General features: G+C 41.3%; 1 protein-coding gene across 1 annotated transcript in view; it reads left to right on the forward strand.

Annotated features, from left to right (window-relative positions):
- The window catches only part of LOC113897468 (ZAR1-like protein), a 196,746-nt gene that overhangs the window by 66,509 nt on the left and 107,857 nt on the right, over positions 1-22,380 (forward strand). The window contains exon 3 of the mRNA XM_027550219.1: positions 7,780-8,393. Coding sequence (XP_027406020.1) covers positions 7,780-8,393 — 614 coding nt within the window. The remainder of the gene's footprint in view (positions 1-7,779; positions 8,394-22,380) is intronic.

Genomic DNA, 22,380 nt, shown 5'->3' on the forward strand with positions numbered 1-22,380 from the left:
TCTCTTCTTTTCACAGCTATTGTAAGGCCTCCTTAGACAGCCATTTTGCTTTTTTGCATTTCTTTTTCTTAGGGATGGTCTTGATCCTTGTCTCCTGTACAACGTCACAAACCTCCGTCCATAGTTCATCAGGCACTCTGTCTATCAGATCTAGTTCCTTAAATCTATTTCTCACTTCCACTGTATAATCTTAAGGTATTTGATTTAGGTAATACCTGAATCATGTAGTGGTTTTCTCCACTTTCTTCAATTTCAGTCTGAATTTGGCAATTAGAAATTCATGACCTGAGCCACAGTCCGCTCCTGGTTTTGTTTTTGCTGACTGTATAGAGCTTCTCCATTTTTGGCTGCAAAGAATATAATCAATCTGATTTCAGTGTTGACCATCTGCTGATGTCCATGTGTAGAGTCTTCTCTTTTGTTGTTGGGAGAGCGTGTTTGCTATGCTTAACTGATACGTCTGAAGTGAAGTCCTACTGAGTGGTTCTTCTGGTCTTTCCTGGGCTCACTTTCATAAAGAACACTGGCTGATTTTTGAGTGATCTTGTGTGGTTTCAACTGGGATAAACAGTGTAACTCAGCTGTACTACAAGTATATCATTTTCTACCTGGGTACACTTGGCGTATCTTTATCACAAACATGGAAGATGAAACAGTTACCAGCCACGCTTTTAAAGCTTCTATGTGCTCTATGTTAGCTCACGTCCCATGGGCCAAGTCACACAGCCAAGTTCACAGTCAGCATAGAAGTGCACCCCAGAGTTACATGACAAAAGGCACAGCTACGGGGAGGAATGGCAAACTGAGGCCATTTGTCATTCCCCAACATTAGGCTTCTCGGAAGATCAGCTCCACTGAGTGAGAATAGAATTAGTGTTAACATTTTTATTTTTACATAAAAAGATATTCCATGATCAAATGAATTCTGAAATGTCCTGGTGGAGTAATAAATAACGTTAAACAAGTTTCTTTACAACAGGATGTGTCAAGCTTTCCTGAGAGTGTCATGAAAATTTCCAATGTAAGTTCGTAGCCCTTCCCACACCAATTTGAATATAAAATCTTTTGTTTTTCACAGAGCATCTGGAGGATCAAATACTTATAGGACACATTTTGGGAAAAAAAGAAGATATAACAACAAGGTATCACCTCATACTAGTCTGAATGGCTGCAAATAATAAATGTTGGAGAGAGTGTGGAGAAAAGGAAACCCTCCTACACTGTTGGTGGGAATGTAGACTGGTACAGCCACTATGGAGAACATTATGAATATTCCCTAAAAAACTAAAAACAGAGCTACCATATGATCCAGCAATCCCCGTCCTGGGCATATATCTGGACAAAACTCTAATTCAGAAAGATGCATAAGCCCCATGTTCATAGAAACACTATTTTCAATGGCCAAGACCTGGAAAGACTCTAAATATCTATCAACAGGTGAATAGATGATGAAGATCTGGTACATACATACAATGAAATATTACTCAACCATAAAAATAATGAAAAAATGCCATTTGCCACAACAAGGATGGACCTGTAGATTATCATACTAAGTGAAATGTCAGAAAGAGTAAGACAAATACCATATGATATCATTTATATATGGAATCTAAAGAAAATGATACAAGTGAACTTTTTACAAAACAGGCTCAGAAACATAGAAAACAAACTCATGGTTACCAAAGGGGAAGCGGGGAGGGATATATTAGAAATTTGGGATTAACAGATAACCGACAAGGACCTACCATATAGCACAGGGAACTCTACTCAGTATCTTGTAATAACCTATAATGGAAAAGAATATATATGAGAATATATGAGTGTGTATATACATATATATAATATATATATTATATATATAATATGTTACATATATAACTGACTCACTTTGATTTACACCTGAAAAGTTGTAAATCAACTATACTTCAATTTAAAAAGTATATATAAATGTTTAAGTGGCACTCACATAACAAAACAAAAATAATAAAACAGCAATAATAAAATAATTCCAATAATAAATCTGTAGGATTTACATTAAGAAAACAACAAAACTTTCCTGACAGATATAAAGATTTAATTAAATGGAGGCACACTATCTTCCTGAAGGAAAAGAATAAATATTGTAAAGAAGAGAGTTCTTTCTAAATTGATTTATAGATTTAACATAACCCCAGTGAAAACCACAATGAGATAATAATACCCAAGTGTTGGCAAGAATACTGTGGAAACAAACTTTCCATAAGCTGGTGGGAATTTAAATTTGCACAATATTTTTAAAAAGCAATTTAGAGCCTTAAAAAATGCTCATAACTATTGACCCAGACCCAGAAAGATACCTTAAGGAAATGATCAAATGTGACCAAAGATGTGTTTGTATAAAATTTTATTGTGATACTACTTAAAGAAAACAAACAAACAAAAAATTGTCAATAACCTAGATATCCAACAATAGGGCAATTCCTAAATAGAGGTTCAGGCTTTTATATTAATGAAAATTACATATGATTAAAACCTATGATTTCAAAATTGAATTGAATATGAAAATATTTACAGGGAAGCCTGACCTGCTGCAGTTCATGGTGTTGCAAAGAGTTGGACATGACTGAATGACTGAACAACAGCAAAACCTATGATTTCAAAATCGAATTGGATATGAAAATGTTTACAAAGTAACTTAATGGGTTGCAGGGAAGCAGGATACCAAGATGTGCTACAATAGGAGTCCAACTGGATTATTCATATTCACATAGAATGAAACTATGAGGCAATAAAATGAAGTGTTATTAATTTTCTGTTTCCTAATTTTTATAAAATAAACATGTAGTATATTTATATTTTTCAAAATTACCTCAATAAAAGTTTTAAGAGTGAGAAAAATTTACTCTTGCCTGGAAAATCCCATGGACGGAGGAGCCTGGTGGGCTGAAGTCCATAGGGTCACTAAGAGTCGGATACGACTGAGCGACTTCACTTTCACTTTTCAGTTCCATGCATTGGAGAAGGAAATGGCAACCCACTCCAGTGTTCTTGCCTGGAGAATCCCAGGGACGGGGGAGCCTGGTGGGCTGCCGTCTGTGGGGTCGCTCAAAGTTGGACACGACTGAAGTGACTTAGCTGCAGCAGCAGCAGCAGAAGAAACAATAAATGAGATCAGCCACGATAATGTTGCAAAATGAAAATTAATGGTGTTGAGGATTGGGGATGGGCTGTGCACAACTGGAAGGATTTATTCCACTAAATAAAAATCAAATTATAAAAAAGTGTGGTAATAGTTCAAGACTTGACAAACCAATGAATGAAAGTCCCTGAAATAGGTTATAAATATATAAGAAGCTAAACGATAATAGCATCATAATTAAATAAGATGTGGTGGTGGTTTAGTCACTAAGTTGCGTCCAACTCTTGTGACCCCATGGACTGTAGTCCACCAGGCTCCTCTGTTCATGGGATTCTCCAAGCAAGAATACTGGAGTGGGTTGCCATTTCCTTCTCCAGGGGATGTTCCTGACTCAGGAATCAAACCTGAGTCTCCTGCATTGCAGGCAGATTCTTTACTGACTGAGCTATGAAGGAAGCCCATAAGATGTGCTATTCAATACATGGATGTGCTATTCAATAAATGGATTTAGGAAACTTTACCATTTGGAGGAGAAAACACCCTATATAGAGAAAATACAGTTTTAAAGACTTAAAGAGTTAAATTTAAAACACTGTTATACTTAAAATGGATAACCAAAAAGAACCTGCTGAATAGCACGTGGAATTCTGCTCAATGGCAAATAACAGCCTGGATGGATGGGAGGAGAGCTTGGGGGAGAATGGATACATGTATGTGTATGGCTGAATCCCTTCGCTGTTCACCTGAATCTATCACAGCATTGCTAATCGTCTATCCCAAAACAAAATAAAAAATTAAAAAAAAAATCTTGAGACTATTAAAATATATAACAATTTAGGCAACAAATTGAATTGAGAATGATAAAAATTTTAAAGCATAATCCATGGAATTAAATTATCAAAGAAAACAGTGACTGATTTTACTATTTAATGATTAAAAGTTTCTTAACTTCAAGATGATCAAATAGAAAATTAGAAAGCATCAACACTGGAGGAAAATGTTTGCAACAAATAGAACTGACAAAGGTTTAATCCTTTTACATATGAAGGACATCTACAGATGCCTCATAGATGGGAAACACACAGCTGACTCTGCAAGGAGGCAGATGTGGGTGAACCCACCACTTCCCTGCTGTGTAATCTCTACAACCCTCACTTTTCTCACTTGTCAAACTGAGCATAACCATCCAAGAGAGCCGTTTTGAGGATTAAATGAGAAAAAGGATATAAATTGCTCTGAGTGCTCAATAAATGTCAACTAGAAGCACTTTTATTCATTCAATAAACATTTCTCTGGTATCTACTATGGGTTGGATGCTGTGCCAGGCCCTAGGGACAAAAAGCTGCACAAGACCAAGGATTTTACACACATTTGTTGTTGTTGTTATTCTGTCACTCAGGCACATCCAACTCTTTGAGACCCCATGGACTACAGCATGCCAGGCCTCCCTGTCCTTCACTGTCTCCAGGAGTTTGTGCAAACTCCTGTCCATTGAGTCAATGATGCCATCCACAGAGACACAAACTGGCAAGGACCACAGAATGCAATATGTTACAATGGGGTGGAGACAGACTGACATGGGATAAGGAAGTTGGTTCCTCCTAGTCTACAGCAGGCACGGAGGCTTCCTAGAGGTGATGGTTTTAAGCAGAGTTCTAACAAATGTTAGGCAAGCAAAGGGAATGAAAGATCAACTGAGAGAGAGAGAACAGCATGAGTGAAGGCTGGAAGGTGGGTGACACAGTGTGGAAATGATTCTTCAATCATGGAAGTGGCCACCGCTGCAGGAGGGCAAGCTTAAGTTGGAGGTGGAAAAACAGGAAACTGGGGAAATGAGCAAGGCTTCAGGGGCTGGATTAGGGAGTTGGAACTTTTCACATTGAGAATGACAAGAAGCCCTGAAAGAGTTTTAATTAGGAATGTGGTGTGCATAGATTTACACTCTGAAATGTTCACACTAGTTGCAGTGTGGATAATGTGTTGGAAACAGTCAAGATCAGAGGTGGAGGGTCCAGTTTGGAGAACAGATGGCTGGAGAAAGACCATGAGTCTGAGGCAGGACAGAGGCAGTGAGGATGAAGTGATGTGGATAGATGGGAGGGAAATTTAGGAAGCAGAATAAACAGATGTGACTGATTGAATGTAGAAGATGAGTGGCAGGGATTTGTCAAGGATGACACTCAGAAATCTGAAAGCCTTCAGAACACGACTATAACAATTATCAAAATGGCAAAGGTCAGAAAGAGACAATTCAGAAAGAAATACAAATGAGAGCATGAAAGGAGATGCATGAGAAATATCCAATATTAGCTATATAGACAGAAATGCAAATTTTAAAGAGATATGATTTATCACCTACCAAATTATTTATATGAAATTTATATTCAGAAAAAGTTATTTTAAGGCACATGTTTAGTGTGTATGTTATCTGGCATGTTTGCGTGCTAAGTCACTTCAGTCATGTCCAGCTCTTTGCAATCCCAAGGACTGTGGCCGGCCAGGCTCCTCTGTCCATGGAATTGTCCATCAAGAAAGTTGAGGTGGGTTGCCAGGCCCTCCTCCAGGAGAGATCTTCACGACCCAGGGATCAAACGCATGTCTCATGTCTCCTGCATTGGTAGGCAGGTTCTTTACCATCTGGGAAGCCCATGTTATCTGGGCATATTGATAAAGGAGTGGTCATTTATCATTTCTGTGTTTCTTCTACTTGATGGGTTCACCTAACAAGTCTTGATTGACTGCCCACTATGGAATGTACAGTGGTAAGTGCCCAGAATGCAAAGTCAAATAAGAACCTCTCCTTCCCCCTCTATATGGGGCAGAATCGATCCTGTAATTCGCTGTTTACAGGGTGGTATCACTGAGCAGTTATTAGCACAAGATGCTTAGAGGACAAAGACATACTTGGTAGAAGGCAAGAAATACCAGAAGATGCTGGAATCAAGGTTTCTTGGATTCTGGAGTTAACATGAAGAAGGATGTTAACCATCCCCTACAGAAACTCATGGAGAGATTTTTAAAATAAGTGATTCCGCTAAAATCTCTAGTCTAGGGACTTCTGACCAAAGGGGGCAAAATCTGGATTCTGGAGAAAGATGGAGAGGCTTCTTCAGGGAAGGCATACAGAGGTGTACTGCCATCCAGTGGCAAGACGGGAACTGCAACCCAGCTGTTTTTCATTTCCTCCTTTTAAGCCATTGCTGAGAAGATTTGAGGACCTTTCATGGAGAGGAGGAGAAGGCGATGGCACCCCACTCCAGTACTCTTGCCTGGAAAATCCCATGGATGGAGGAGCCTGGTAGGCTGCGATCCATGGGATCACTAACAGTTGGACACGACTGAGCGACTTCACTTTGACTTTTCACTTTCATGCATTGGAGAAGGAAATGGCAACCCACTCCAGTGTTCTTGCCTGGAGACTCCCAGGGATGGCGGAGCCTGGTGGGCTGCCGTCTATGGGGTCGCACAGAGTCGGACACGACTGAAGCAACTTAGCCGCAGCAGCAGCACGGAGAGGAAACGACTCAGAGTAAATCAAAGATGGTGGCCAGGAGAAATGGTCTGATGTTTGTTTAAGCTCCTAGGTTAAGATACCACCATTATCACATATGTACTTTTCTAAGAAGTGCTGGTGTTTGTAACTGAATGCCTCTCTTCTCTTCTCTCCCATCCCCATGACTGAAGGACACAAAACCTGGCTTAAGTATCAGGAGAGCTAAGTAAAGTGGATCGGTTCATGGCACATTCATCTAAGTTCAGTTCAGTTCAGTCGCTCAGTCGTGCCCGACTCTTTGCGACCCCATGAATCGCAGCTCGCCAGGCCTCCCTGTCCATCACCAACTCCCAGAGTTCACTCAAACTCATGTCCATTGAGTCAGTGATGCCATCCAGCCATCTCATCTAAGTGGTAGAGTCCAAAATTTATTTCTTTGTGTTTTAAAAAATATTATTTGTAATATATTATGATATTATATCCATTGTTGTGAATTTCCAACTCCAGCTATTGGTTATAATTTATGCCAAATCTTGGAATAATATTATTGAATAGAGACCCAGGATGTATTTATTCCACAAATATTTTTTCAAGGCAGGTGTTATTTGAAGTCCTAGAGATATGAGCATGAAAAGACTCCTTCTCCTCCTACAACTCAAGAACAACAGCAACAAAAAAAAACTGGATTCAAAAATAGGCAAAGCACTTGAATAGACATGTCTCCAAAGAAGATAGACAAGCACATGAAAGCACATGGCCGTCAGACGCATGAAAAGATGCTCAATATCACTGTTCACTGCTGCTGCTGCTAAGTCACGTCAGTCATGTCCGACTCTGTGAGACCCATAGATGGCAGCCCACCAGGCTCCCCCGTCCCTGGGATTCTCCAGGCAAGAACGCTGGAGTGGGTTGCCATTTCCTTCTCCAATACATGAAAGTGAAAAGTCAAGGTGAAGTTGCTCAGTCGTGTCCGACTCTTAGCGACCCCATGGATGGCAGCCCACCAGGCTCCTCCGTCCATGGGATTTTCCAGACAAGAGTACTGGAGTGGAGTGCCATCACCTTCTCCGACTAGGGAAATGTAAATCAAAACTTTTGTGCAATATCACCTCACACCCATTAGGATGGCAACTATCAGAAAGAAAGAAAAATAACAAACTTTGGCAAGAATGTGGAGAAATCGGCAAGGCCAACACCAAGGATGTGGGCGTGCAGGTGAGCCTCCGGGTGGGCAAGTCCGTGCAGTGCTCTCTGGGGCCTCGCACCCTGGACAGCCTCTCCCCCTGGGCCAGCGCAGGCCACAGGGCACCCGCATCTGCATGGGGCGTCTCTTCGTCGGTGCCCGGCCACTGGGGTGAGGTGCGACTGCGGGAGGAGCTCTCGGGTCCTCCCGAGGCTGGCCAGCCGCCCCCGCCACTACCACCACCATCACCACCACCAAGGTCGGAAGAGGATCCCCCCGAGGAACTTCAGCCACGTGAGGAGCTGGTGGAGGAAGACTCCTCGAGTCCTCGGGAGAGGAAGAGCAAGCCGGCCCCGGTAGACTCCAGCCAGCCGCTTGGGAGGCCCAACTTCCAGTTTTTAGAACCCAAATATGGCTATTTTCACTGTAAAGATTGTAAGACCAGATGGGAGAGTGCTTATGTGTGGTGCATCTCTGGAACTAATAAGGTTTATTTCAAACAACTCTGTTGCAAATGCCAAAAGAGTTTTAACCCTTATCGAGTGGAAGCAATCCAGTGCCAGTGCCTAGGACTTTCAATAACTTGTTACGTAGAAGTGGTGAGAGTGGGCATCCTTACCTTGTTCCTGATTTTAAAAGAAAATCTTGAGGAGGAGCCAAGATGGCGGAGGAGTAGGACGGGGAGAACACTTTCTCGCCCACAAATTCATCAAAAGAGCATTTAAACGTCGAGTAAATTCCACAAAACAACTTCTGAATGCCGGCAGAGGACATCAGGCACCCAGAAAAGCAATCCAACTCTTCGAAAGGAGGTAGGAAAAAATATAAAAGACAAAAAAAGAGACAAAAGAGGGAGGGACGGAGCTCCGTCCCGGGAAGGGAGTCTTAAAAAGAGAGAAGTTTCCAAACACCAGGAAACCTTCTCACTGCCGAATCTGTGCCGAGCTTTGGAAGCACAGAGGGCAACATAACAGGAAGAAAAAATAAATAAACAATTAAAACTCGAAGATTGCGAGTCCTACGGTAACTCCCCCAGCGGAAAAGCAGCGCAGACGCCTGCACGCGCCATTAACAAGCGGGGGCTGGGCAGGGAGGCGCAGCGCGGGCTGCATCGCTTAGAGTAAGAATCTGGCCTGAATACCCTGAGCACTATCTGAGCGAAATAATTTGGGCTAACAAACCAGACTGTGGGATATCTACCACGCGAAAAGCCAGCCCCAACCTAAGACACCGCCAGGCCCGCACACGGAACAAAGAATTGAACAGAGATAGCCGGCTGCAGACCTTCCCCCTCCGGTGACAGGCAGCCAGAGCCGGAAGGGGGCAATCGCAGCCCCAGAGAGACATTATCTATAAAACTGTAAGCAGGCTTCTTTGCTAACCAAAACTTCTTGGGGGTCTGGACGGTTAACATCTGCCTAAGAAGGTGCGCCGGTTTTGCGCCCAGATAACCGAGTGGCGGGGAGGCGATAAGTCGCAGCATTGGCGCTCGCCAAACACCTCATCACTTGAGCTGCTCGGACCTGGGAAGAGCACAATACTCAGGCCCAACTGAGTCTGCGCCTCTGAGGACTACCTGAGTGCCTGAACCTGAGCGGCTTGGACCTGGGAGGTACATGCAACCCAGGGCCAGCCTCGGATTGTTCCCGGCGGAACAACCTAGAGCCCGAGCAGTGTGGGCAGGGAAGCTACACGCGCAGTGAGCGGGGGCAGACCCAGTGTGGCTGAGGCACTGCGAGCGCACGCCAGTGTTATTTGCTTGCAGCATCCCTCCCTCCCTCCCCACAGCGCGACTGAACAAAGAGAAGAAATACAGTTCCACCCATCAGAACACTGACACAAGCTTCCCTAACCAGGAAACCTTGACAAGCCACCTGTACAAACCCACACACAGCGAGGAATAGCCACAATAAAGAGAACTCCACAAACTGCCAGAATACAGAAAGGACACCCCAAACTCCGCAATTTAAACAAGATGAAGAGACAGAGGAATAGCCAGCAGATAAAGGAACAGGATAAATGCCCACCAAACCAAAGAGGAAGAGATAGGGAATCTACCTGATAAAGAATTCCGAATAATGATAGTGAAATTGATCCAAAATCTTGAAATTAAAATGGAATCACAGATAAATAGCTTGGAGACAAGGATTGAGAAGATGCAAGAAAGGTTTAACAAGGACCTAGAAGAAATAAAAAAGAGTCAATATACAATGAATAATGCAATAAATGAAATTAAAGAATGTGGAGAAATCAGAATCTTTATGCACTGTTGGTGAGAATGTAAGGTGCTGCAACCATTATGGAAAATAGCATGATGGTTCTTCAAAAATTGAAAAATAGACTTACCAGCAATTACACTTCTGGGTTTACTCCCAAAATAACTGAAAGCAGGGTCTTGAAGAGATATTTGCACTCCCACATGTATAGCAGTGTTATTCACAACAGCCAAAAGGTGGAAGCAACCCAAGTGTCCATCAGCAAATGAATATACAACCAAATGTGATATATCCATGCAATGAAATATTTACCTTAAAAACGAATGAAATTCTGACACATGTTACAACATGGATGAACCTTTGAAGACATCAGGCTAAGTGAAGAGCAAGTCACAAAAGGATAAATCCTATATGATTCCACTTATCTGAGGTTCCTAGAGGAGTCAAAGTCAGGGAGTAGAGGTACCAGGGGCTGGGGGAGGAGGGAATGGGGAGTTTTTGTTGAATGGGTGCAAAGTTTCAGTTTTGAAGCATGAAAAGTTCTGCAGATTGGTTGCACAGCATGTGAATCTACTTAACATCACTGAATTGTAGACTTTAACATGGTTAAGAGGGTAAAGTCAATGTTATATAAATTTTACACAGCTTTTAAAAAAATCTCTGTTCTCTGTCTTCAGGCTGTTTGCATTTTTGCACCACTAAGGTGATTTAACACTCCTCAGTCTAAATCCTTTCATCTCTAGTCAGTTTAGACAATACATCCCCATATAGGTGGATGCCTTCCCTGTGGATGCAGCTTTCCTGTTTTTTCTGTCAATGTGATGATTTGAAGCTTCTTTAATTTATAGGTCAGAAAAAACAAAAGTGTTTGTTGCTCAGCTGTGTCCAACTGTTTGTGACCCCATGATTGTAGCCCGCCAGGCTCCTCTGTCTATGGAACTCTCCAGGCAGGAATACTGGAGTGGGTAGCCATTCTCTTCTCCAAGGGATCCTCCCAACCCAGGGACTGCACCTGGGTCTTCTGAACTACAGACATATTCTTGACCATCTGAGCCACCAGGGAAGCCCAAAGGTCAGAAATCAAAAGTTCAGTGAAGAGGACTTGTTCAGTGTCAGAAAGCTACTACAGAGCCCAGGAAGGCCCAATGCCTCCCTCTGGTTTACTTGAAAGCATTATTCCCCCTTTTTTGTTGTTATTATCTGGAAGGGACCTTTGATTACAAGGTCTTGCAGTATTCCCACAGGGTCATCAGCTCAGCCAAACAAACTGGCAATTAGTACCCTGCCAAATGGTATGGTCTTACTCCAGAGTCAAGCTCATAAGGGTTCTCCTCCTAGCTCTTCAGTTCAGCTAAAGGCAGGGTGTCTATACAAAACAATTTGCCATTCTCCAGTCACTCTTACCCTTTCCTTTCAAATGGAATTAAAGAATCCTGCCCAAGCCTTCATGGTGGTAAGAAGGGTGGGAGCAAGCTCAGGAAAGAACAGTCTTCTTTTTGTAAGTCTCTACACCTACCTGCAAGGAGATCCAACCAGTCCATCCTAAAGGAGATCAGTCCTGGGTGTTCATTGGAAGGACTGATGCTGAAGCTGAAACTCCAGTACTTTGGCCACCTCATGCGAAGAGTTGACTCATTGAAAAAGACTCGGATGCTGGGAGGGATTGGGGGCAGGAGGAGAAGGGGACGACAGAGGATGAGATGGCTGGATGGCATCACCGACTCGATGGACATGAGTTTGAGTGAACTCTGGGAGTTGGTGATGGACAAGGAAGCCGGGTGTGCTGCAATTCATGGAGTCGCAAAGAATCGACATGACTAAGCAACTGAACTGAACTGAACTGAACACCTACCTGAGGAAGTTGCTTAGAAAGACTTGGAGCTGCTGAATCTTGGAGTTTCTAACAGATAGAGTCCTTTTTCTGCTTTGAACAGTGACATCCAGGAGTGGTCCACCCTTAGAGTGCTTGAGTACAGAAATGATACAGGCAGGACAGAGTGAGGGGAGGATAGGCAAAGAAGGAGAGAAGGAAAGAGGGAGGGAAGAAGGGCAAAGGAGAGAGAGAGACAGAGAGAGAGAGCCCACATCAGCTTTGGGAATGACCTGATGATTTAAAACTCTCTGCGTCATCTCCATCAGTCTCTCTCTGGGAGTTCTCTAAGTGACTGTGACAATGAGAGGCTGAAAAGCATGGGGGTTGCTCAGTCTGCAGCTTCTCTGGCCAGGCTAACTCCAGATGTTTAGGACAGATGTGCACCACAGCCGCCCTGACAGCAGCAGCCCTTGCTGCTGCCTCGTGTCACTTCTTCCTGTTTTGTGTCCTGACATTTGGAACTTAGCCATCATCAGGCTTATTGGCATTTTGTAGGTCACTTAGATTCTGGTATTTTTAGATTCAACAACAAAAATAGCTTATCCTTCCCTTCTAACCTTGTTCTCCCAGCACTCTCTGCGTATGACACCATCATGGGGTGTGGAGGAGAAAATAGAATCGGGATCAGGTAAGAAGCCACGGTCCATTAAAGGATGCATTGGCTACAGGGCCCTGTGCAAGTAATTCCGCTTCTTGAAGACATAATGAGTGTGCTGTAAAATGGGCACATTGGCAACACCTGCCTCAAAATGTTACTGTAGGAATCAAATGAAGCAATCCACAAAAACAATATACATTGCCACACAGTCACTATAGGGGTCAGAGGTCAAAATGTGTAGCCTTCATGCCAGATCTGGTCTGCTCCACTCCTTGCTTCTAAACCATTTGAATGCATTTAAATAGGTGCCTACAGACGCCATTTCTCCATACATTTATCTCACGCCTGGCCTGCTTCACCTGCTTTTGCTACCAGCTTTATCTAGAAAGTTTGAATTTTAAATCCCTGACATGGGATTTTACAGGGAAACCTCATTCAAAGTGTGGAACAGGTATCCATGCTGACCCACAGCCTGGTAGATCCAGAAATATAACTTTGCAAGATGTCAAGAAAGAGTCCCTTAGTACAACCTCAGACTCACTAGACTGATGACAGCAATGTAGAAAGTCAGAGTGACCAGTTATGAATTTTCAGTGACAAAGAAAATGATCCTGAAGACCAAAACACTCTGGTCAGTATCTCAACAATGACAATTTACTACATACAAAACAATCACTACAATAAGGCTCCTTGGTCTATATGGTGGCAGAAGCTGTGGTGGTTTAAGTCGTGTCCAACTCTTTACAACCCCATGGACTGTAGCCTGCCAGGCTCCTCTATCCATGGGATTTCCCAGGCAAGAATACTGGAGTGGGTTGCCATTTCCTTCTCCAGGGAGATCTTTCTGACCCAAGGATCAAACTCGCATTTCGTGCTTGGCAGGTGATTCTTTACCACTGAGCCACCTGGAAGGTGGTCTACACAGTGTCCTGGCACTAAAATAGAATATCAGCCGTACATGCTAGAAATCCCCAAAATAGAACTTAGCATACGTAGGCATTTAGTGTCCAATAAAGGCGGCCATCTCCGACCAGTGAGGAAATGATAGATTATTCCATAAATGAAGTTAGGATAATTTGTTAACTGTTTATAAAAATGAGTTGTCTGCATTGTACTCACCACACTATAAACCAACATAAACTTCAAACAGATATTACACTAAAATTTTTTATTAAAAAGCATAAAAGAACTAGAAGAAAATATATGTGGATATTTAACTGCTCTCCTGAAGAAAAGGTACTTCTAAGCATAAAAGTAAAGGAAAAAAGTGTAAGGAAAAAATCATAAGCCTGACTACATACACATGTAAATATTTCTAAAGATGTAAAGATACTGCAAACAAAATTAAGAGGAAACAACAAACTAAAAAGAAAAAAAAACAAAGGAGCCCAGGGCTACGGATACCATCATGAACAAATCACTTTGGTTGCTATGTTCGCAGAGCTTTCAACCCAGTGAGCAACACAGACATTGAAGTCAGGACCATCCTGTAAGGAATCATTAAAAATAGTAGTAATTCCTTCTGAAGTCAAAGAATGGGGACTCAAGTCAGATGGGACAGTCAAGGAAGGTCTCTTGTTATTTTTGCCAAGAGCTATGAGGCAGTAGGAGGGAGTGAGATAGATGGTCAGGAGATGAAGAATTCAGGCAAAGGAAAGACCTTTGAGTCAGGTGTAGAAGCAGCAAGGAAGACAAAATGGAGCACAGTGTTGAGGTGGGAAATTTACAAGAGGAGTAATTGTTCAGGTAAGATATGCAGGTTGACTTAAGAAATTTGTATATTTAATTGCAGTTACAGAGTTAGTCTTTTAATGCTTCTTATCAATAAGGAAGACAAGCACTCTAATAAGCAAATGAGCAAAGTAGGCAGGTCACTGAAAAGGAAATAGAAACAAATCTATAGAGAAAGATGCTAGGTCAGTGGTTGGCTAGGGAACAGTGAGTGAGTGCATATGGGCACAAGGGATGTTTTGAGGGTGATAAAAAAAATTCTAAAATTGGATTGCTGTGATGGTTGCACAATTCTGTAAATTTAGAAAAATCATTGAATTGTACTTCAAATGTGTACATTTTATGGAATACAAATTATACCTCAATAAAACTATTTTTTAAGTATTCAACCTCTCTAGTAAACAAACAAATGTAAATTAAAACACAATGTCATTTTTTACCTTTCAAATTTGTAAGTGATTTAAGGAAAAACAGCACTCAGTTCTGGTGAAATGTTGGGAAATGGGCATTTGTAAAATTCTGATAAATTTGGCAATAAGTGTCAAGCCTTGTTAGTTTGTCACATACCTTGGAATTTAATATAGGGAAAGAATAATATGAGTGTAGAAAAAAGGCTTATGAATGAGAATTTTATCACAAAATAATTATTATAAAGATCAAAAATTCAAGGTTGCATGCCAGACAATTGCTTAAATATGCAAGATACAATTCTATCTAACTGCGATTATGCTGTGAAAGAACGCATAATTACATGAAGTGGTGATAAATTAAGTTAAAAATTATAAAACTGATTAGCAGAGTCCAATTTGGGGGAAATAATATATGTTTACATTGAAAAGGCTTAAAAGACAGGCATCTGTATCATTCATCTATTTCCATAAAATGCTGGATAGCAAACTACCCTAAAGCATAAAACAGTAAGCCCTCATTTTTGTGCAGTGCTGAGGTGTCTGTCCCTCAGGAGGCAAGGCAATGGGACTGCCAGGCTCTCATCCATATTTCTCTCAAGTTCCTGTGCTATCTGGGATATTTCTTCTTGGCTGAAGCACAAAAGGACAGCCTAACTGCACAGGCACATCTCAAGTCTCTGCTTGCATCTCTTACACTTACATTCCACTGGCCAGAAAGCCAGTCACAGAACCAAAGTCAGTCAAATGGCAGAGAGGTACTCTTTGCCTATAAGAAGAGATGCAAGTCATGGTGGGGAGGGGAAGAAGTGAAACTGATAAAGCATTCCACACATATCAGAAGTTTAAATGTGATTATCTCAGAGTGGTAGAACTGTGGGTTTTATCTGCATTAGGGTTAGTTACCTATGGTGTATTATTCAACTTTTTCTAGGTTTATTTCCTTCTCATGTTACATACTGCTGTGGATCAACAGCAGTTCTGTTTTACATATCTTTTAAGCTCAGTAAAGAAACTTCACTTATCTGAGAAGGACAGTGGAAAAAAGAACAACGAAAGATTTAAATGCTCCTTAAAGTCTCCGCTGCGAAGTTGCATGCCACTTCTGGTCACATTTCATTGATCAAAAAGCTCATAGAGCCAAGCCCAGTGTCCTCAAGTGGCGAGAGGATCCTTTGCTTCCCACAAAAAAAAAAAAAAGAAAAAGGGACTGCAATTCACACAGCAATGGACACAGATGAAGGTGGTGAACAGTGAAAACAGGAGTGCAATCTACCATATTTATTAGCATTTCTAGCTTTCCATCGGAGAAGGCAATGGCAACCCACTCCAGTACTTTTGCCTGGAAAATCCCATGGATGGAGGAGCCTGGTAGCCTGTAGTCCATGGGGTCGCCAAGAGTAGGACATGACTGAGTGACTTCACTTTCACTTTTCACTTTCATGCATTGGAGAAGGAAATGGCAACCCACTCCAGCGTTCTTGCCTGGAGAATCCCAGGGACGGGGGAGCCTGGTGGGCTGCCATCTATGGGGTCTCACAGAGTCAGACATGAGTGAAGCGACTTAGCAGCAGCAGCAGTTTTCCATAATGGTCATGTAATGCCTTTATTTTCTTCCCTGGTAGCTCAGATGGTAAAGCGTTTGCCTGCAATGCAGGAGACCAGGTTCAGTCAGTGGGTTGGGAAGATCCCCTGAAGAAGGGAATGGCTACCCACTCGAGTATTCTTGCCTGAAAAAATCCCATGGACAGAGGAGCCTGGTGGGCTACAGTTCAGTTCAGTTCAGTCACTCAGTTGTGTCCAACTCTTTGTGACCCACTGCAGCATGACAGACCTCCCTGTCCATCACCAACTGCTGGAGTTTACTCAAACTCATGTCCACTAAATTGGTGATGCCATCCAGCCATCTCATCCTCTGTTGTCCCCTTCTCCTCCCACCTCAACCTTTCCCAGCATTAGGGTCTTTTCAGATGAGTCAGTTCTTCACATCAGGTGGCCAAAGTATTGGAGTTTCAGCTTCAGCATCAATCATTCCAGTGAATATTCAGGACTGATTTCCTTTAGGATAGACTGGTTGGATCTCCTTGCAGTCCAAAGGACTCTCAAGAGTCTTTTCCGACACCACAGTTCAAAAGTATCAGTTCTTCGGTGCTCAGTTTTCTTTATAGTCCAACTCTCACATCCATATATGACTACTGGAAAAACCATAGCCTTGACTAGACAGATCTTTGTTGACAAAGTAATGTCTCTGCTTTTTAATATGCTGTCTAGATTGGTCATAACTTTTCTTCCAAGGAGCAAGCATCTTTCATGGCTGCAGTCACCATCTGCAGTGATTTTGGAGCCCCCAAAAATAGTCTGTCACTGTTTCCACTGTTTCCCCACCTAATTACAATGAACTGATGGGACCAACAATGAGAAGGCAATGGCACCCCACTCCAGTACTCTTGCCTGGAAAATCCCATGGACGGAGGAGCCTGGTAGGCTGCAGTCCATGGGGTCACTAAGAGTTGAACACACCTGAGCGACTTCACTTTCACTTTTCACTTTCATGCATTGGAGAAGGAAATGGCAACCTACTCCAGTGTTCTTGACTGGAGAATCCCAGGGATGGGGGAGCCTGGTGGGCTGCCGTCTCTGGGGTGGCACAGAGTCGGACATGACTGAAGTGACTTAGCAGCAGCAGCAGCAGCAGATAGGACCAAATGCCATGATCTTAGTTTTCTGAATGTTGAGTTTTAAGCCAACTTTTTCACTCTTCTCTTTCAGTTTCATCAAGAGGCTCTTTAGTTCTTCGCTTTCTGCCATAAGGGTGGTGTCATCTGCATATCTGAGGTGATTGATATTTCTCCCGGCAATCTTGATTCCATCTTGGGCTTCATCCAGCCCAGTGTTTCTCATGATGTACTCTGCATATAAGTTAAATAAGCAGGGTGACAATATACAGCCTTGCTGTACTCCTTTCCCGATTTGGAACCAGTCTGTTGTTCCATGTCCAGTTCTAACTGCTGCTTCCTGATCTGCATGCAGATTTCTCAAGAGGCAGGTCAGGTGGTCTGATATTCCCATCTCTTTAAGAATTTTACACAGTTTGTTGTGGTCCACACAATCAAAGGCTTTGGCATAGTCAATAAAGCAGAAATAGATATTTTTCTCAAACTCTCTTGCTTTTTCGATGATCCAGCAGATGTTGGCAATTTGATCTCTGGTTTGTCAGCCTTTTCTAAAACCAGCTTGAGCATCTGGAAGTTTATGGTGCACGTACTTTAGAAGCCTGGCTTGGAGAATTTTGAGCATTACTTTGCTAGGGTATGAGATGAGTGCAATTGTGTGGTAGTTTGAGCATTCTTTGGCATTGTCTTTCTTTGAGATTGGAATGAAGACCTTTTCCAGTCCTGTGGCCACTGCTGAGTTTTCCATATTTGCTGGCATATTGAGTGCAGCACTTTCACAGCATTATCTTTTAGGATTTGAAATAGCTCAACTAGAATTTCGACATCTCCACTAGCTTTGTTCATAGTGATGCTTTCTAAGGCCCACTTGACTTCACATTCCAGGATGTCTGGCTCTAGATGAGTGATCACACCATCGTGATTATCTGGGTCATGAAGATCTTTTTTGTACAGTTCTTCTGTATGTTCTTCTGTACCTCTTCTTAATATCTTCTGCTTCTGTTAGGTCCCTACCATTTCTGTCCTTTATTGAGCCCATCTTTGCATGAAAATTTCCCTTGGTATCTCTAATTTTCTTGAAAAGATCTCTAGACTTTCCCATTCTATTGTTTTCCTCTATTTCTTTGCATTGATTATGGAGGAAGGCTTTCTTACCTCTCCTTGCTATTTAACACTTATTTAATCATTTATGATTAAATAAGTTGAATATGGAAAGAAAATTTACTTTTATTACTTTTTCTTATCTTTTTTGGAAGTTTTTTCTTTTTATAAGACATGCATTTGACCGTCATTTCACATATGCCTTAAAGGACGTGCAGTGACTCTTCCCTTCTTTCCATTTCCTCTATTGCTGAATTTCAGAACCAAACACTTTCAGTACTTGTGGCTGGTTTGTTCAATATTTACCTCTGCTTCTCCAAGTTATATGCACATTTAGCTCCCTCTTGAATTTTACCAATTTTAGCCCTGACTTCTGACATGAAAGACAAGGCAGGAACTTGAGTTCATCCTTTCACCCACCACCTACACACGTTCCCACATCCTCCCCACACATACACTGTGTTTGGGGTTGCCATATCCACCAAATGTCCATCATTAGCACACTATATGGACTCTACGGGTGGATGAGTCTCAGATCACACCATACTACTTACCCTTCCCAACAGAATTCTCTGTTTTGTCTTAACTTTTGATTTTTCTTGGTTTGACTTTGCTTTTTTGCTTTTTGATTTGTTCATTTTCATGTTTATCACATCCCAAACCCAAACTTGCTGCTCATTGTCTAAATTTCTCAATATATTTGGGCCCATATAATGTTCTATTATCTTGATTTTTTTTTTTTTTAAGAGAAATGTCTCTCAGAGCCTTCTGAGCTACTCTAATCTGGATTATTTACCCTCGATGTGGGGTCTTATTTCACTGTCAGCTAGAATTCCATCTGCTTGTCTCCTGTGTACAAACTCATGTTTTCTATAACTCACCTCTTTCTCTCCCTCAGTTTACCATCTCATTTTGGTGGAGCACAGATTCCAACAGTTTCCCAAGAAAGAATGCCTTGGAGAAAAATGTCTTGAGACATTTCCTATCTGAAAATGTCTTTATTCTATCCATACGCATAACTGATCTTATGAGCGGATGTAGCATTCCAGATTGCCAATCATTTTGCATCAGATTCAATCAGTTCTAATTTCTGGTGCCACTGTTGAGAAGCCAAAGTCATTCTGATTGCTTACCCTTTGTGTATGAGCTACCTTTCTCCTCCCTGGAAACTCTTCTTTCAGTCCCATTGTTCTAAAATTTCTCAAACATGTGCCATGTGCCATGAAGTGGGTCTGCTATCATTCATTGCTCCAGCATTCATAGCTTTCTCCATCTAGAAACTCATATCTTTCAAATATGGAACATTTCCTTAAACTACTGGGTTGGCCAAAAAGTTCATTCAGGCTCTACCATAAGATCTTACACAAAAACCTGAATAAACTTCTTGTCCAACCCAATATTTATTTGATGATTTTATCTCTACTATTTCCTCTCTTTGCTCTTTCTGAAACTATTATTCAAATATTATTTTTCCAGCACAGGTCCTCTAATTTCTAATCTTTTCACTTCCGCTTCTTCTTCTTCTTTTTTTTTTTTTTTTGGCTTTCCAGTCTCTGAGAACTCCTCAACTTTATCTTCCAACCCTTCTGAAAAGTTTCTATTTTCTGCCATCATTGTTTTAACTTCTGAATGATCTTGTTCTCAGAATATTTCTTTTCAAAATATCATGTTCTTATTTCAGGATGCAATGTATTCTATTTCTCTAAAGATATTACTGATGGTTTTAATTTTGTGTGCTGTTTGTGCCATCTTGGTTCCATCAAGTCACCTTCTTGTATTTCTTTATTCTGGTGTCTATTTTTCCTTTGGAGATTTTCCTTATATTTCTGATTCCCTTTAAATGTCTGGCTGTCTTTAATACCAGAAGTCTAAGAATGTGGTATGTATCACTGGGACTCATTGACCCTATCACGCTAAGATAATGCAGCTAACCTAATTCTTTGGGAAATTCCTAACTCAGTAACTTTAAATCATTCTTCTTAGGCTGATTGGGATCCTTGGAGAAGTCTTGTCAAACATCTTGCTTGAAACATAAAGTTACAGCTGCCAGGGTACAAGGAGCCAAGTGGGGAAGCAGGCTGGGGGTGAGAGCCCCATTTCATCCTCTTGTTTTTAGTGGGGTCCATATTATCAACTGAGCTTGGGATTCTCAAATACAAAGATCTTCTGTTTCATCCTTCTAGAAAAATCCTCTGGTCTTGTACAGAGGTGGAAGGGTCACTCACCTGAACAGAGTAGGAAAGAGAGTCTGAAGATCTAAATTATTATAAAGAGATCTTAAATCAATCTTCCTAATATTAGGCCCTCTTTTCACCCCTTGTTCCAGGCATGCCTGCTACAGTTAATCAGAAACATAAATCTGGCTGCAGCTCCATTTTGCTCAAAGCTCCTAGAGTTTTGTTTTCTGGGAACTGCTAACTTACTGCTCAGCCAAATACTTTCTACCTTTAAAGTTTTGTTACTGTTATCTCCTCATTTTAGGGATTCCCTGGTGACTCAGATGGTAAATAATCTGCCTGTAGTACAGGATACCTGAGTTCAATCTGGGTCAGGAAGATCCCCTGGAGAAGGGAATGGCAACCCACTCCAGTATTCTTGCCTGGAGAATCCCATGGACTGAGGAGTCTGGTGGGCTACAGTCCACGGGGTTGCAAAGAGTCAGACACAACTGAGCAACTAACACTTTCCTCATTTTATCTCATTTTCCTTTTGGGTTTTATCTTTTCAAAAACTCCTTTTTACTATGAATGAAATGAAGTTTTAGAAAGAGGCACAAGTGGATGCGTGTGTTTAATTTTCCACTGCTATCCTCTTTTTTTTGTTTTCATAATTAAAGAAAATTGCCTATAAGGAAGTTTCCTTTATGATCCCCAAGCCAGAACACAGAGAAGAGAGACAAGTGAATGCTTAGTGGGATCAAATAGCCTCAGCCATCTATCTATCACCTGGGGATAGATGATCCAGCCAGTGGCAAGCTAATATTTGAAGTCCACGCTTGCCCTGGACATCCCTTATATGGGCACTGTCAGCATCATTCTCTGTGAGTCTCCTGTTCCTACACTTTCATTTTTTTTCTTTTTCTTTTTTCATCATTTTCATCATTTTCTTTTTCTTTTACTAACATCTTTTTTTCAACATGTTTATATTTTCAGCAAAGTAATAGACAAGTTTAACTGACCTGGGAAGCTTCTTTGCATAAACTTACTAAAACCTTTCATGGGTTGATGCTATGTACTACACACAGAGGGCAAACTAACTCCTAAGGTTTTTCATGAAGACACTTCATTTTAGAAACAATTGAAACACCGTCTTACCCAACTCTATACATCCACAGATTTGGATAAACATAAAGTCCAAAATTCCAGTCCAGAATATTTTATAGCCAAACCATCTACCCAAAGGAAAAGGAAATGATCCCAGCCCCTTTAAAAGAAGGAAAAGTGCCCTGAGCATAAAATATCACAAATATAAACTATAAACTAAATCATTCAATATTGATTCACTTAATGAAAAGCTGTGGTGTAGCCACTATGTGAAAAGTCTGGTCTTGGTCTGACAGTGACAGAGGGTAAAGAGCAAACGTGGACAGTAGAATACATCCCTGACCTCACAACATTATAATATAGTGATTGAAATAAAAACAACACTGAAATAGAAAATGGAAGCCAATGTGAACAAACCTAGTTCAAATAAGCCAAAAGAAAATAAGAAACTGGAACTAGAGGAAGTACAAGTAGAGAGAGCAGGAAAAAAAGTGGTAATAAAATGAAAGGCCTATGTCCAAATACAAAAATAGTTACATTGAGCATAAATGGCTTAAACTCATAAATTAAAAGATAGGAATTGCCAGAATAGATTTAAAATATAACTTAACTGTGTGCTGTCTATAAGAAACTTGTTTCAAATATTTTTATATAAGAAAACCAAAGTAAAATAATGGGAAAGGATATATCATTAAAATACTAATAAGAAAGCTGAAATGGCTATT

The sequence above is a fragment of the Bos indicus x Bos taurus genome, chromosome 8, assembly GCF_003369695.1.
Source record: "Bos indicus x Bos taurus breed Angus x Brahman F1 hybrid chromosome 8, Bos_hybrid_MaternalHap_v2.0, whole genome shotgun sequence".
Classification (NCBI taxonomy): domain Eukaryota; kingdom Metazoa; phylum Chordata; class Mammalia; order Artiodactyla; family Bovidae; genus Bos; species Bos indicus x Bos taurus.